We start from the raw sequence: 16,990 nt of genomic DNA on the forward strand, positions 1-16,990 counted from the left end.
CTGGGAGCTGGTCAGAACTGAATAAACCTTTTCCTTAGCAGGTTGATCTGAACTTCCACCCCTTACCCACTGCTTCACTACATGGCGCTGGCAGGCCCAAAGGAGGGTAAGAGAAAAGTGGAAACCTGGGGTGTACAGGGTTGCCTCTTTCAGTGTTAGCACTGATTTACAGCAACTCAAAGTATTTAAGACACTACATTACACACTCCTGTATGAAGCACAGCTTGGCAGTCGATCTATTACATGTCAATGACAACAAATCCCTGAATAACTAAAACTACATTCTGTTTTCAATCTTACCAAGGAGTCCTACAATGCAAACAGCTCACGGAGAGACTAATCATTCACAAGGGTTCTTCATTTGCAAACTGCCCAGACAGCCCCTGCTTTCCAGTGTGCTGGGGTGTCCCATAAAGGACAAACGTACAGGTTTGGATGTGCAAGGAGATACAGGTTTGTTCCCAATGTCAAAGCTTTTGCATAGCTTTCTCTATTGGCAAATAAACAAACTCCCTCCCTCACAAGCTGGACTTTCCAAGCACACAACTAGTGTTTGGGTGTTGGAAGGTGTCACATACCAACCACAAGCAGTTGGATGCTCTCAGACACCAGGCATTTTCTCCACGACGTGCATCTGCAAGACTGCCCTAACTACAGCCAAAACTTTCACAGGACACTTTCACCTGCTTTCACCTGCTTGGACACTGGCATCAGTCTGACTTTCCACCTGTGACCCACAAGGGGGTAATGTTGAGCTGAACAAACTCGGGGCTGAGCTTCACCGAGGACAGGCTCTTACCGCTGTCACCTCTTCCCTGGCTCCAAACCAACCTGGATTGTTTCCCCCTTTTCTGAAGGGGTATCTCTTCTGGTACCTCTCAGTGGCACCAGCAAGATCTCCATCTCTCTGCATACATCTTGGTCACCTCAAAACAGGCAATAAGCCCCAAGAAACATTGAAGATTTGAGGAGAGAGCAGAGCTGTGTTAGACACAATGCTCCATGTTACTACTCTCCAGCTTCACCTTGCCACTGGAGATGAGACACTGTGTGAGTATTCAGTGCTTTGCAAAATCTGTTCCCTAAGAAAGTTTCCGGACTAAACCCACATATATTCCTCCCCTTGCCCAACTGTGCACACTCTGCCCTAGGAAGAGCATGGCCTGTTCTTGTGATCATTCAAGAAAGGATTTGAGCAGCTCAAAGATAAGCACAGGCACTCAGGGTGTGGTTGCACAGCGGTTTAAATTGATGTAATTTGCAGTGACTGCAGTCCCACCCTCCTCCATGTGCTCCTAACCCTTTCCTTGAGCCAACTCTTTATTTTTTTTCATCTGGATCACCTCCCAAAACCCACTCTTTGGCCCAGAAGTAGAGGCAGGAGCCTGTGGCTGGGGGCAGGACCAGAGCAGTCTTGACTTAGACTTAGGCATTCAAAAGACTGCCTTCCTTCCGTCTCTCTCCCTGAAAGACTGTTCCTTGTCAGGATCTTCCTCCGGCGTCAGGGGAAACTGACTTCTTGAATGCGTAATAGGAAAATCTGAGAAATAATAAATCTGCTGGGATTTTCTTTTGTTAAATCCTAAATATGAAATCAGTTGTATCACCCAGAAATAGAAGTTTTGGAAAAAGAAATAAAAATACATCCGTTCCTACATATGCAAACAATGCTTTAAGTGAGATTTAGCACGTGGCTCCTCCGGGAGCCCTCTGCGGTGCTCTGCGAGGACCCAGATCAGCTGGCATGGGTGGGTGTAACTTGTCAGCACTGTTATTTTTCATCCCAGTCATAGGGGAAGCATGGGAGAGCCACCAAACTTGCCCTTGAGCAGGGAGCAGAAGAGCCCAGAGGGCCCTGAGGCTCTGGTGGGACCTGCTCCTCCATCCCTGCAGCCAGGGCCCCGCTCAGAGCCACAGCCGGGCCCTGCGGACAGTGCGCACAGCCTCGGGGAGGGGGAAAGGGACTCTCATCTGCAGCTCAGCTGGCTTGCAGAGCACTTCCTCAGGGGAAGAAGTGCTGCTCTGTTGGCATCCCTTGGAGATCAAGGGGAGCTGATGGAAACGAGCTGGCTTAAGGCAGCCTGATTTGCATGCCTGTTTTATAATGTTTGCAAGTATTGATGTTGAACAGGAAAAGTCCAAAATAACCCCAACCAGTTCAGATTCATCTGTGGCAATTCACAGTTTTACCCCATCTTTAGCCAGCAAAGATTTGCTTGGACTGAGGGGCTGTTCTTCCCTTGAAAGGGCAGCCTGAGCAGGAGGTTGGAGGAGCCCAGGGCAAAGGAGGTTCAGCTCTTTTCCTTCCTCAAAGGATGTTTCTGTCCTATTTTCCTCTCAGCATGTGGGAGGGATGCTCTGAGGCTCTTATAAGTCATTGATCCCTTTTTAAACGAGCCAGAGCACTGCAGTGTGACCCGCAGAGCAGCAACCACAACTCAGGAAATTCAAATCAGCTTTATTCTCTTCTGAGATATCTGTTAAACAGAAGCAAAGCACTGAGAATCAGTGCAGAGCTGGGGACCGACAGGGATTGTTTGACAGTGCTGCCAGAGAAATCTGAATGGCCTACAGGGAAGCCTTGGCTGAACAGAAAACAGCCAGCCGTTGCCACAGTGTTAATTGCCGACATCCTGGGATGACATCTTAGTTGGGATCCATTCTCAGCAACTCCGAACAGAAAGTACAGCTGCTGCTGCCAGGGCTGGGTTTAGGCCTCAACCAATTCCCACAAGAGACAATGCAGCCTCCAAACAAGCTCTGCCTGCTTCCCAGGCAGACAACATGCTTGCTGGCTCCAGGAAAGTTGTCCATTTTCTCTGCCTGCTCCCTCCCTCCCCTCCACCTCTCTTCCATTGCTGCCTTTCTGGTCTCACACACCCTGTACCACCACTAAGAAAATAACACTTTATTCTTTCCCCACTAATTAGAGCAGGAGGCACATGACGTGGCTGAACCCAGCCTGGCACAGCCTTGCTCCCTGCACTCAGCAAAGGCTCTTTGCAGGACCCAGCAGTGGGTTTTGCCCTGTGAATTCCCAGGGGCTGTGGCAGCAGAACAGGAAGGAGGTGTGCACACAAACACCTGAACATATGGACTTCTGCAAGGGCAAGTGAGAACAGAAACAGGAATGTCTTCAGTGTGAAGAAGTCCGGAAGGACCACAGACATAGCAGCTTTCAGCAGCAGGACGCGCTGGTGAGGCAGAGGTACTCTTCATTTGCCTTAACTTGCCTTGGCTGACTCAGATTCCAGTAAGCTGAGCTATTTTTCATTTACAGTAAATTGAAGAAAACCCTGTTATCATTAGGAATCACCAGTGTGCAGAGAACAGAAACACCTCCAGGAGAGGAGAGGGCAAAGTTCTGAAGAGCCTAAAAACTTTATGGGACTTGCAGTTGTATTAGCTCCCTTATTGTGGAACATTTGCTGAACATTTTTTTCCTGAGTTTCTCAGACTTGGGGTTATTTTAGATGAACAAGTCCTTAAAAACAGTAAAAGTAGAATTTGGTTTTGTTCTTAAGCTTTCAAAATAAAAGATGTTGTGAGGCAACTGAGGGTAATCAGATGCAGACATGCAGACCATGAGCAAACGCAATAGCTTGTACAAAACGTGCACATATGCACGTGCCCTACCAGGCTAAGCCATAAGTTCTCTGTTAAAGGCAAATACTCAGTGATTCACTGAAACATGGCCAGCACCACACTGGGTTTGCCTGTGACCCATGTACTCCAGAACCATAACTACGCTGAAGGGATGCAGAATTGTCCCCCAAATACATAGAAGTCCACAGGAGAGTAACCTCTCCATAGAGGTCCTATTCTGATCTTTAAATGTCAGAAATTAACTTGAACTCTGAAGAAGGTTCAGTATATCTTCCTGCATGGATTATTAATAACTGCATGTGATACTTTTGGCTTCCCATTGTTTCTCAGACCACACTAACTACTTGGCCTCAAGTGTCATCCTACGGGAATAAGCAACACTATCACATTTGCCATGAAAAAATAGGACTTAGGTGGGTTTGAGTTTTCTGTATGTTATATCACCTTATGCTTGCATATAAAAGAAAGGAGGAATTTCCTGGTGTACCATTTTAAAATATTTTATTTTTCTATGTTCTGTCATCTTCTATTTTCCTCCTTTCTAAAACATCCAGTCCAAATCTTACCAATTTGTTTCACATAGGAGATTCTGTTTTCCTGGTCTCCCTTCTCTAACTTTTTTCCTAGACCTGCCATCCACCTAGGGCTGGACATGTGTTCTCCTGAACCACCTCTGAGAGGGAAAAGAGTTTCTAGGACTTTTACAGGATTATTGCAAACACTGAGAAGATCAAAGCACCTTTAGAGAAGATAATAGAACTGTTGTATATCATTAAACCAATTCTCTCTGGCTACTAAAAAAGACACGGCATTTTACAAACTAAAGACATACTTGCAGATGTGGGTCAATCTCGAATATTGTCTCCCCTCTTCTCATATCTGTTATCAACCAGGGGCCTCCAGCTCTACAAAGAAAGACAGATAATGAACCAAACAAGTTCTTTAGCTCCTTAGAGTCCTTAGAACTCCCCAACAGGGTCCTCGGAGTGGAGCTGTACTGGAAGGAAGATAGAAAGTTTAAAACAAACCTAGAAGCCCCTCTATGCTGTATATACCTCCCATAGCATGCATTTGCCCTTTACATTTCCCAAATACTTAATAAAATTACTTAATACTTAATAAAAGCCCTCTATGACCTAGTGGTTAATCTGCTTAGTGTCTGGCACCACCAAAAGTTGCAGAGCAGTCAGGACTGGCACACGTTATCATGCCCTGTGCAGGCCAACTTAGTCATACAAGACTGAGCTGGGTTTTAATCTTTACAGGTAACTGAATTGGGACTGAGAAGTCCAGTGTAGCCTGGGTCTAAGACAGATAGGCAAGGCATGAGGTCAAGATTTATACCTCTATTATGTATCTAAAGATAGAGCAGGGTCCCAGTGGGACTGCACTTTTTGCAGAGATCGTCAGTCAAGTTCGGTACCATAAAGAGTTTATTGCTCTGATAAATACCCTTGCAACAGGCATTTTGCTCAGTTGGTACTTAATGGCCAGGTACTCTGATGGTTCAGGAAAATCTTTGTTTTCATTTCATCAGCAACAGAAGTTGGAAGGGTCAAGATGTTTCCTGACAAAGGTGATAGAAAACAGGTTACTGTGAAGATGAACTACTAGGAGACTTTGCTTTGTGTCTCAGTGCAGCCAGACTGCAGAAGTCAACCCTAGATGGTGCTTTCTTCGTTTGCAGTAAAAACTTAAGTCTCTTGGAACTGCCATAAAAAAATTCATTTTTTTCATGAGACACTTTGTTATTGCAGTCAAAAGCCCCCTCCTCTGGCCCAGTCTGTGTTAGTCTCCTAAAGCACTTAGAGCGGGAGCAAGAAAAGTTAATGTTTTATAGTTTTTCAGATGCATCTCTTCAGATGCCACTCTTTTTTCACATCACTTTGGAAGTTGTGAATTATTAACTGCAGAGGTGTGACCTGCTTCAGTTCCTCACTGGGATGCAAGAGAATTTTACCCTGACTCCACATCAATGGCTTAGTAGTTTGCATCTTTGCCTTCAAATCATGCACATTTGGGACTTATTTTATCCTTGGAAAGGTGCTTGTACCACAGCACAAAAGCCAAAACCCAACATGAGAACAAACTGAGGAGAGGGGTGCTATATCTGCATTGACTTAGAGGAGCTAAGGGAGCTTCAGAAAGTGTTTATTGTCTTAGGGACCCAGAAACAAAGCTTGCAGCTGGACTAATACACTCTACTCTAGGGCATTTGCAAGAATTATCTGCACTTGTGCCTAAAAAGGGAAAAGTTCAAGTTGCATGAATGCTCCTCCTGTTGCAAACTGGCCCACCAAGAGTGGGACCAGCTTGAGAGTGACTTTCTTACTTTCAGACAGTACCCAAGCTTTGTAAGCCAGACCCTCTCCTTCCTTTCTTTTGAACTACACAGAAAGGTCACCAGGAACAGTTATCCCAGCTCTCTCAGGAAGAACCAATGAGAAAACCCTGGAGGCATGAGAGGGAGGAAATTAAGCTTTCAAGACCTCATTCTGTTTCACCCTGAACATGTGGACTTCCACATGCATTAATTTGCCATCTAAGTGTCTGTGCGTGAGAACAGATTTGCAATGAATTCCCATCTCTTGCTACAGCACAGATTAAATAAGTGTCATCAACAAGTTAAAGACTGTTAATAAAAATAAACAACTGAATTGTTCTCTATGGAAATGCTCCCCTATATAGCCTATATGACCACTTACACTGGGACAGTCCGAAGCAGTTCCAAGATCCCTTGACCGTTCCACTGCTGAGCCGCATGCAGTTCCTCCGTGCAAACCCCAACAATCTGGAATAAATACAAACAGAGACATTAAACTGGATGGGAACCGTGCAAGAACTGTAGAGAAAATATACCACATGGTACTAGACCAAACAGTACAAATACAGAGAAGCACCATTTCTTTAATCTAACTAGATGAGCTAGGACAAATGGAGCCTGAGACAACAGTGGGATTCTGCAATTCCTTACGCTCTCTCTACACTTACCCTGAGAAGCACCTCAGTCATGTAACAATCTTTCACAGCATGTGTGAACTTAAAAATGAGGATGGTCTGGTGACAAATCAGGGTTTATACACTAGCCTGCTCTGACTTTTCAATCTAGTCCACACAAGACAGGACTGAGCAAGACAGGTTAGGGTCTGAGCATATGCAAACACTGCTCTTTCAGCCAACTGCTAGGAGCCAATGCACAAGCAATTGCAACCAGGCAAGGGACTTGCTGCCATACGGGATTGCTTTGGTGCTCATAAAATCCTTGACCAACTCAGTTTGCTGACTGGTTACATCTTACCCAGCACCTTAAAGTAAAGCTGCTTACACACCACATAATCCACTTGTCACTGCAGGCAACTGCAGACTTCTGCCTTCCTGTATAAGGCAGGATGTGTTTGCTTTTCAGGATAGGAGCTGCCACACTGAGCCATACCAGATGTCTCTCTCACAGCAGCTGAGATCAGCCGCTTCAAATGAAGGGGTGAAACAGCCTTCAGCTGATAGGGGAAGGCAATTTCTTCCTGCTTTATCAACCTCTGACTTGTGCCTTTGAGCACAATGATTCACTCGGAGATGAAAAATTATTTTATCCACAGCCTTCTATTTTCTTCCTCAATATTCTAAGCCTTTTCCAACAACACTGAGTTTTTGGTCAAAATCTGTTCAACTGATGTTTTATCAGAAAATAGGAAAACTAACAACTGGAGAGCAGCAAGCAGAAGTGCACAACGTGCCTCTGCTGCAAGCGCGTATCTGCACTGATAAGAGATCTGTGTGGAAAACCATCAACGTCAGCATGTACCCAGCTCTGCACACCCTACCTCCCCTGCCCCTTGCAGAGCTCACTTTCTCAGGATCCAGCCCTTGGAGATGCATTTCATCCCCACCCATCTCCCAGGCTTCCTCCATCAACAGCCTGAATCACCCTTGCTTCAGGACACCCCTCCCTGGGCCTTCACTCAATAATTACACATAAACAACAAGATTCTAAACAGGAAATTATTTTGTGTTCATTCTTTGCTTTTTGCAATCATTTATCCTCATGGGTCAAAATAAATCCATAACAACAAGCATCAAACAAAGGGGAAAAACAGGTCAACTGTACGCGTTGTGGAAGATTAGAGTCCAAGGGCCTCAGGATGAAGCAAGTTGAATGTCCTTTGATCCAGGACAGCTGGGCACTAAAGAAGAGATAAGGACTAATGCAGCACAAACTGGAGAGTCAGCCAGGAATTGCCCTGCTTAGCTTGGCACTCTGCCTCTCCTTCCAGGTCCCACAACTCACCTTTCATTAATTAATCAATCTCACACCTATCTCTTTCTTGTTGATAAAACACAGACTTTTGGGCACCTCAGAAAACTCAGGAAGTTCTCTGCCCTTGCACAGCAGTTGCCTTGTGCAGGTTTGTGGTAACAGAGGTTCGCCTTACATATTGCAAACTACAACCAAAGACAAACAGGAGCAACTTGAAGCTTAAATTGTAAAATACAGACACTTGCATTTTCCCACAGGATGGAAGCTTTTCCACCAAGCAGGGAGAAATTAGCAGTTGGCATGAACTCTTCCACTAAGGTTATTAACTCCATATGCAATTTAAAAGTATCCAAAGCAGCCTCTATCTAAGAGACATCGCTGAGAAGAAGGACTTCGGGAAAGCAAGCAAACCTGTTTGGCCACAGAAGCTCCTCACACTGAACAGCAGGGTTAACTCACAAGGGATTTTTTTAAATGTTTTGTTTGTAAAGCAAACCTGAACATTTTCTAAACAGTAGATCAATGCAGAAAAACTCAGTTTCTAAAGAATCTTTGTGCCAATGCTGCCATTAAGTACCGCTAAAGTAGCTCCAAGCTCTTCCTGCTTACAGAATATCTCCAGAGTAACAGCTCAAAGATGAGATCCACAGTAATTAAATAAGGAAGAAAGCTGGAAGACAGGATAACAAACATCTAACTTATCCCAGCTCAATGCAAGGTTAGCTGCATTCCATGCCCAGGAGGTGGCAGTCAGAGCCAGAGTCATACCTGTAGGAAAGTAACGACCCCAAAAGGAGTCTGCACCGGCTGCATCTGAGGGTCTTCTGTCAGTAACATGTGCTGGATTCTAGATTCACTGTTGTCCAAAGGGCTGTGCCACGATACATGGTCACCGCTGCAGAAGGTGTTTTCTGCAAGGAAGAGGAACAAGAAATATTTAGTCTGTGAAGTCTGTTAGAATATTCCTTCTGTTGGCACCTGCTCCTGACCACTGTCAGGCAGGGACCCCAAGCTGGGCCCAGGACAGTCACTGGTGCCTATTCACAGGGACTGCCTCCAGCCACCTCTGCTGAGTCTCTGAGTCACCTGAAGCAGGAGTGGAGTCTCATTGAGCCATCTGAATTCAAGCACTGTGAATTAACCACTCTTGAGTCCTGTGGCAAAAAATAGTGTCCTACCTTGATATTAAGCCCAACACAGGAATAACAAAAAATAAAATTAGTCTGTCTCTCACTTACTATTAGTCTCCTTCTGTAAGAGGGCACAGAGAGTCATTAGGCCATACTGGGTGCCCATGGGACAGCGATTCATACTTAATTTGCAGCTCTAATTTGCCACTGAGAAAATATTCTGAAATGTGAATTAAACACAAATACTACTCTGCTATATCTAATAAAAATCCATATTCTGCTGCCCAAATTGTGATGGTCTAAGTCAAAATCACTGTCTCTCCCAATTGTCTGGCGGCTTTGGTGCAGAATAATTAATATACTCCTTCTTTCTCAAACAGTGAGAAAACCAGTAGGCTATAAATTTCACTCTATGTCTGCATCAAAACAAAGACCCAGATATTATCCTTCCTTCTTCGTGACTGTAAGCATTCCTTTCTCTTCCTCCTCTCCTACTCAGAAAGACAAAACCTCAGATAATCCCATGTTCCACACCTAGTGCATGCCAGAAGGCACACCAGAACCCGTCTGTGTAATGCTGCCCCATCACAGGAAAGGTTAATGCTTGCTTTCTGAGTGAACTAGAAGTAAAACAACCAGCCACGACCATGTTCACACCAATTAAAGCACGTTCCATTTGCACACAGTTTCCAGAGCATGTGTGCAGTAATGCTGCCCAGCCGACTGCCTTGTTCTCGGGTCTTGTGCTTGCCCCGCTCCAAGTACAGCTTTTATAGCACATACAAATAAACAGCCTGGAATACATATTCTGCTTCTGTAGTGCTCCAGGGATGTACAGAGTACTGCCCGTCTTCCTCCAAAGTTAGTGGCAGGCACAGTGCCCCTCTCCCTGACCAAACTCATCGATGAAGGCAGTCCAAGCTGCTGTCTTTACTTTGGCCTCTCCCAAGGCCACACCTACAGGACAGTGGGAAAGGAGGCCTTGCCCACCAGGCAAGTCCTCCTAGGAGGACTAGGACTTCTGCTGCAGACTGGAAAATGTTAGTGGTTACTTGAGTTGCTGTCTGTCAAGACTGGGGCATCTTACATGCTACTGACTAGGATCCAATTCAAAGAAATGCTCTCTGCCTTGCAGCTACGAGGAGATGTGGTTCTGGATCTTCACCTAACCTTCCCACACCACATGCCAATAGGACATCTCTTAAACAACTACAGGACTTATCTGAGAATCCATGGCAGCTTCTGCAGCAGCAAGAGAGAAACAGCATTTGCCAGTAACTGCAGCTTTATTCCCAGTCACATTAAACAATACACACCAAGGAACTGGGCGCTTGCACACCACCCATCGTGCATCAGCGCTGCCACGACCGTGTGCACGCACTTGTGCGAGGGCAGCAAGGGCAGGATGCTTTGAGGGAGCCCTCAGCAGCAGGCAGGTAAACTAAGGAGAGTTCTCTCGGAGTTGCTGTCGTTTAAAATACTCGCAGTTGTCTCCCTGACGAGCCAACTCGTGCTCGCCCACTCCTGGGTGTAATGCAGCGCGTCCTGGACAACTCGGAGTGTCTCCACTGGGTGTCCCCATTGGTGTGGGTTTGAACATTTACTATATATGTATTTTCAGATGAATTTCCTGGACAGCACATTTGATTAAGAATTTAAATAAACTCTAAATACCATAAGGAACTTGGCCTGAAAAATGAGGCATGTAACAGAAGTGTTGTGATAAGTAAGGGAATGTTTTCCTTAGTTAAAATTAGGAAAGAAAGAAAAGACAGTGAATGCAAGCTCCTTGAGAGAAAGAGTTTATCGATATGTACACTAAATTACACGCTTTCAGCTCTGTGACTGAAAGGACTGGTTCAGATATTACTTTACTTTTAGAGTTGAGGAAATATAAGCAGACAAATGAAAATATGATTTTTTTTTTAGTATCAAAATCAGATTAAAGAAACAGTACTTAGAATGTTGGATCTTGCATATTTTCCAAGTTATGTGGAAATGTGACTGATTAATTTTTTTTTAAATGATAAAAGCCTCTCAGTCACAGTTTTCAGGAATGAAACAAAGCCACAAAGAGCTTATTCTTGGGCCCTGTCTTTATACCACAACATTTTGCCCATCAAATGCTCACACAATTCTATGCTGATCGATCGCTTCGTTTCACTGTTGGTGCTGCTTCTGCTGGGAAAGCCCAGCCCGTTTAGAGCAGGTTTTCAAATGCAAATGTCTCTGCTGGAAACCCACCTGTTTATGTCCATGTGAACACTGAACACTCACAAAATCTCCCTCTCCTTTGCATGCACAGGAACACCACAAAATTCACACTGACTACTCAATTAAATCACACACACAAAAAATTCTGCAAATAACATGAAGCCAAATTGAAACCTGTGAGAGTGGAAGAAATTTGGAATTACAGTCTGGAATTCAGCTTTCCACTTGTGGCATTGTCACCCATGTGGAATGTAAGATCAGCTCTTGTACAGAGACCATTGCAGCACTGAGAACAGCCTGAATTGCAGGACTTGTAGCCACAGAAGCTAAGAAGTTACAGAAACAAAGGACTAGATAACCACTTTCTATTGCCTCATGCTGGAAACAGGGACAAGCATCCTCCCATCCTACCTTTCACATTCACGTTTTCAAAACAGAACAACCAAAATATTTTCAAGTACTTAAGTTTTAAACAATGTTTTAGCTAGAAAATCTTGAAGTTTTGATAGATGATTCCTCCAAAGTAAATTTATAATGAAATTTGCGTCTTTTACAAATGTTGAATTAGAACTTAAAACTGATAAATCCTCAAAGTCATCACAGCACAGATGGATGTGGAAAAGTCTCCTGTGGTTTTTGTACCTTTCTATCATTTGCAGTGGTGTCAATAGCACACTGTACAACCTGCCTTTCATTCACAACGTGTACCATGTGCTAGTATTTGTGACATGGACACAGGTGTTTTCATAACACCAAGAGGTGGGTAGGCACAGGATACGTGCACTCATCTCAGGTACGTGAGGAGCACAAACACCTTGCAAGGAGCAAGGTGTTTGCAACACACTTCAGGTAGATATGGCTAAAGACAGCTCCTTTTGTTCCCAAAAATGCATCCCCACATCTTCCATACCATGCAGACTGACTGGAGAAACAGCCTGCCATCTCCAAACTGATTTCTGAGATCTCTGCTTTGCACTGCTATGAACCCAGCACCTGTGGCACAGTTTCTTACTGAAGCACAACAGATGTTAAGGAAGTCCTTTTGTACTGTATTTATTAATGAGATGAAATGCATTTGCATCCAGCATCCAGGAAAAGCTGAGATGGCCTTCAGTGTTTGCTGTGAAAAATGATGGGCTTCTACTGAACAAGCACCTTCTCTACTGTTCCAAAAAGGAAACGATCGGTCTGGGAGCAGCAAATGCTCAGACTGGTGTCATTTGCTGCTGCAGGTTTCTGCTTCTTTGAACTTCTGTGTTATCTGAATCCACAGCAAAGACAAAAAGAGATGTGACATGTCCAAGGAAATAACTGTATATAATGGAAGGAGTTTGATATATTCATGTAATAAATAGCAAGCTTCAAAGCAGCTGGTGTGTTCCTATGCTCAGGAGTAAGGTTGGAGAAGAATTCTATGAGCAGGAGAACTAGGGACACTCTTCTCTGCAGATGGACCCATCATTGCCTAAGGAGGAAGGAGCTCTGACTGAAGTTTTTACTGCATCTGTGGCACGGACAAGAGGACCCTATCTAGGTTCACTTGTGTCTAAGATCCAGTGTGACACATCTCCACTCTTCTCCACTATAGGGGCAACAGTGTTTTCATTTGTCTGCTCATTTTTACAATCCTTTAAACACCAAGTCACTCCAAGAGCTCTGCCACTCTGTTATGTCTGACACTGGCCAACAGGTTCAAACACCATTAGAGTGGCACAGTCAATCTTGGAGGCATGAGAACACCATGACTGCATAAACCTCATCTTAGATGAACACAGCAAAAACAACAGTCATCAGAAAAAGTACCAAGACATGACCAGAGAATTGTTAAATCCGTAGGACAGGTGCCAAGGCACAGAAATGATCTAGCCATCAACAGGAGAAATTAAATAGCCAGGGAACTGAAAAAAAATACGTTAAAAATTTGAATCCAAATTATTTTAGTGTATGGATAAACTGGCAAATCCTCAGGAGCAAACTAAGGCTCTGATTTACTGCATACAAGCTGACTGCTGCTGAATACTTCTGTCTCATGGTAAACTTGAGGTGGCTACATGTTCCCTCTATGGAAGGAAGAGCTAAGCTACCTTATCTGCCCCAGGATAAATTCACTCCCTTCAGCAGTTACCATGGGAGCATGGGATGTGTTGTAAATACACAGGTTTGCTCACAGTATCCTCTGGGACATTTGCACCCTTCCTGCTTGGAAGGGCCACTAACTAGTCTCAAACCTAGCAGAGCAAGGTGACCCATCCTCACAGTTTTGAAAATGGTTCTTTTCTGCAAGTTTGTGTTTTCACAAAAATCACTGATTTTTCTTTCTTTCTGTTGGGGAATAGTGATTCCATGAAATCCAACTGCTTCATAGGGAAACTTGACTTCATAAGAACTCAACAAGGAATTCAGTAAAGTATTTAATTTCAAACTTACTATTTTATTTCATAATTTATAAAAGCAAATCTGAAGCCTCTCTCTAGCTCTACAAAAATGAAAAGTCTCTAAATTTGCCATAGACCAGCTTTTATACTATTCTATTATGCAAAAGCAGCATCTATAAGACAGTTATACTAGACCACTCTGTTCAACTAGCCATATTTTGAAGTCTTTAAAACGTCATTATTAATTTTCTTTTACAGCCCACATAAAGCAGGTGAGGTTCCTTCATGCAGCAACGGTCATAATTCAGCTGCACAATCCCTCCTAACTTTACTACCCAACTGCTTTATAATGAGAACTGGGGAAATAACTCAGAAGGAACCACTGCACTATAGACTAGTAAATTTTCTTTGTCTAACTTTGCTTATGTATTTTCTCAGAGCGCATTCCTCCTCCCTCCTTTAATTTGGCTAAATATAGCTGATGCCTAAAGAAATAAAACCAAGTCCTATTCTTGGCCTCAAGATGTTTTTTAAACAGTTTGAGGTATGCAATCTATGCTCAAGAGGTGTTACTTAGCTCTAGACACAAACACTGACTACTTCTCAATGTATTTTCAATTTCTTTTTTAAACCTGCCAGTTGGGCACATATGGCAACCTGCTAGGAGTCCTTACTCCCTTAACTGCCACAGGGAGCAAGTTGAAAAGAATGGCAAACAGAGGGGAGCACTGGGAGCTAACAGAGCTGCATCCAAAAGCTGGATGCATTGGGCTGAAATTGGGTCAGGGAAGATCTCCAGTGAGCTGGCTACCTTGCATGCAGACCAAATGGCAAATGGGCATCTGGGAGTTAAGTATCTTCTCCTGCACTGGAAACTTAAGAAGGGAAACAAAGAGCTGATGCTGTTCTACCAGCAAGGCGACAGCAAGGGCCTTTCTCCTGTCCATAAGGACATGCATGGCCTGGCATAAAGTCCCCAGACTGTCTGGCTCTGGGGCAGTTTGGACTGCACCACTCTGGTTCATTCAAAGGCCATAAATTTGACCCTTCTGACATGGTCACACCATGTAATTCTTTAGATAAATTTTCAAATTAGGAGCATAAATTTGTAGCCTGACTGTTCCTCTGTATCTCTTCTAAGACACCTCCTCCTTCCAAATGCCAGTTAAAACTGGCAACAGAGGGGTTAAACTGCCCTGACTAATCAGTCAGATAAAACTGCCTGGACAGTGTGTTACAGGTTAGGAGGTGATACTGCATAGAGTGGGAGAAGCCCTAAGTACATTAACTGCTAAGTGTCCTTGGTTTTAAGAAAACAGCTTCTCTATTGCACTCATATCTTTCAAAAGCAAGTTTTTATGTTCCTCCTGTTTCTAGGGAAAGCCAGGCCATTATTACAAGGTCACACATAATATTCAGGGATATGTGCAAAATTACACTGAAAGATACAATCCTGTTTGTCCCCCTGAGACAGCAGGGCTACTTGGATCACCTCCTTGAGGGAGTGATGTTGCCTAGCTATGCTAGCACAACACTGGGCAATTCTCTGCTACCTTGGTCTAAAAATTAAAACCCCAATAAATTTGCATGTGGCACTGGGGATGCTGGCACGCAAACAAGATGACTACATCCCTCACACGAGCCAGACCTACATTATCTGCATCACTCAGCAGCTTGAAAACTCGCTGCTCTAAGGGGTACAAACATGCATTTTGTATTCGACCGAGAGATCTCAGCTAAACTGCAGGCAGCAAGTCACAGATGTCAGCCTGCATAACTCAGAGAAATTCTGTATTTGAGGGCAAAGGAGGATTTTAACTCCATGACTTATGGGTGCAGGAATGTTAAAAAGGCCCCCAGTGACTTCCTGACCAGCATGACAGTGATGCAGCCAGACGTTTAAATTGAACGCAGCTTATCCAATACTTACAGAAACAACGTAATTTATTGCATTGCCATTACCCCATGCACAGTCTGGATAATTTATTATATAAATGTATTTTCTCCAACACATTTTTAATCTTCAGTCTGGCTTTGTTAAAATAAGTAATCTGGCAATCTGTCACAAGTAAGATTTGATACTGTTTTTCAGTACCGTTTTGCACACTGAACAGCTAAAATTAATTGTGAGAAATTAGGGGCAAACACAAGAGTCCAATGCTGAAATGTATTAACTATATTTTTCACCAGACCTACTTAATGTATTTCTAACTAGTTCAATAATGGCTATAAGCACGTATGCAAAGATGTTAGCTATAAGAAATAGATACAAAAGCTAAAGATGAAAGTTGTGTTTAAAAATCTCAAAGTAATACTGTTATTGCAACTCACTAAATAGATGGAAATTTTTAAAAAACAGAATATAAAAGGAAAAGACTTTATTCGGACTCATTTGCCAGTCACGTTAAATTATGATAATTAATGCTAAATTCAGTTTGTCTGCTTAGTTTCCTAACCTAATAATTGGGATATAATCTGTGGGGCCCACTGGCAGTTAGTTTAAAATTTTGTTTTCAAGTCAAGATGAACGTGTTTTAAGAATATACAAGGAATTAGCAGAATCCAAGCCATGATGTATTTGCATTACATTTAAAAAACGCTTTTCCTCCATGTTTTTCTTTTTGAGTTCAGTTTTGCTGCCCCATATCTCCCGCCTGGGAAACAGGAACTGCCCCAGCCCTGGCACTCCAAAGAGGTGCAAATTCACACACTGCTGCTGCCTGATGCAGACATGCAGCATAGACAAGATGCCTTAGGAAGAATTAAATCCCTGGAGTACAATTAAACAATAGCTCCGCTGCAGGGATTCAAATTGGGCTTTTAGAAACAAGGGGCCTAGGCAAAAGGTTCTTTTTAAAAAAAATAGCGGGGTAAAACCCAGATTATCACTACTGTAAGGACTGCTTGACCTCTGAGGTTTGAAGACAGTTTCAGAACGCAGAGAAGTGTGATGCAAATTTTTCTAAAAAAAATTGTTTAGCAGGTTGAAAATACAAAACTGGTTACTGCACAGCTCCAGGGTGTTCAATCTGGAAAATTATCAGGCCTACCAAAAAGCCCCATCAATTTATGCAAACACATAAAAACTTATTTGATCACTTAATTCTCCTGGACTGAAAACCCAGTGAAGAGCCTTCCACACCTATCCAGTATGACAAGGTGATTCCTCACTTCTATGTGCCCTGCTCAGAGCCATCACCTTACTACTGGCAGTGAGATGGTAGAAAATGTGTCTCACTGTACTGCAGCTTCCACTGATGGAGTTGCAAATAATACTTTTCTTATCACAAAGTAGATCCCAGGCACCCAGATGCCTCATGTGACAGTGCAGAGTGCAATATTTTAGCCAAAAAAAAAAAAGCTTCTGTACAATAACCAAATTGGTTCTGAGCCTCCTCGGTCTTCTGTTT

At 43.4% G+C, this 16,990-nt stretch overlaps 1 protein-coding gene across 2 annotated transcripts in view; it reads right to left on the bottom strand.

The window, feature by feature from the left end:
• The window catches only part of SUFU (SUFU negative regulator of hedgehog signaling), a 97,918-nt gene that overhangs the window by 37,085 nt on the left and 43,843 nt on the right, over nt 1-16,990 (bottom strand). For both annotated transcript variants that reach the window (XM_017803710.1, XM_017803704.1), the window contains exons 4-6: nt 8,630-8,772; nt 6,312-6,397; nt 4,439-4,511 (exon numbers count right to left, since the gene is read on the bottom strand). In XM_017803710.1, coding sequence (XP_017659199.1) covers nt 4,439-4,511; nt 6,312-6,397; nt 8,630-8,772 — 302 coding nt within the window. The remainder of the gene's footprint in view (nt 1-4,438; nt 4,512-6,311; nt 6,398-8,629; nt 8,773-16,990) is intronic.

Source organism: Lepidothrix coronata, unplaced genomic scaffold (genome assembly GCF_001604755.1).
Source record: "Lepidothrix coronata isolate B3197 unplaced genomic scaffold, Lepidothrix_coronata-1.0 Scaffold8, whole genome shotgun sequence".
Taxonomy (NCBI): Eukaryota; Metazoa; Chordata; class Aves; order Passeriformes; family Pipridae; genus Lepidothrix; species Lepidothrix coronata.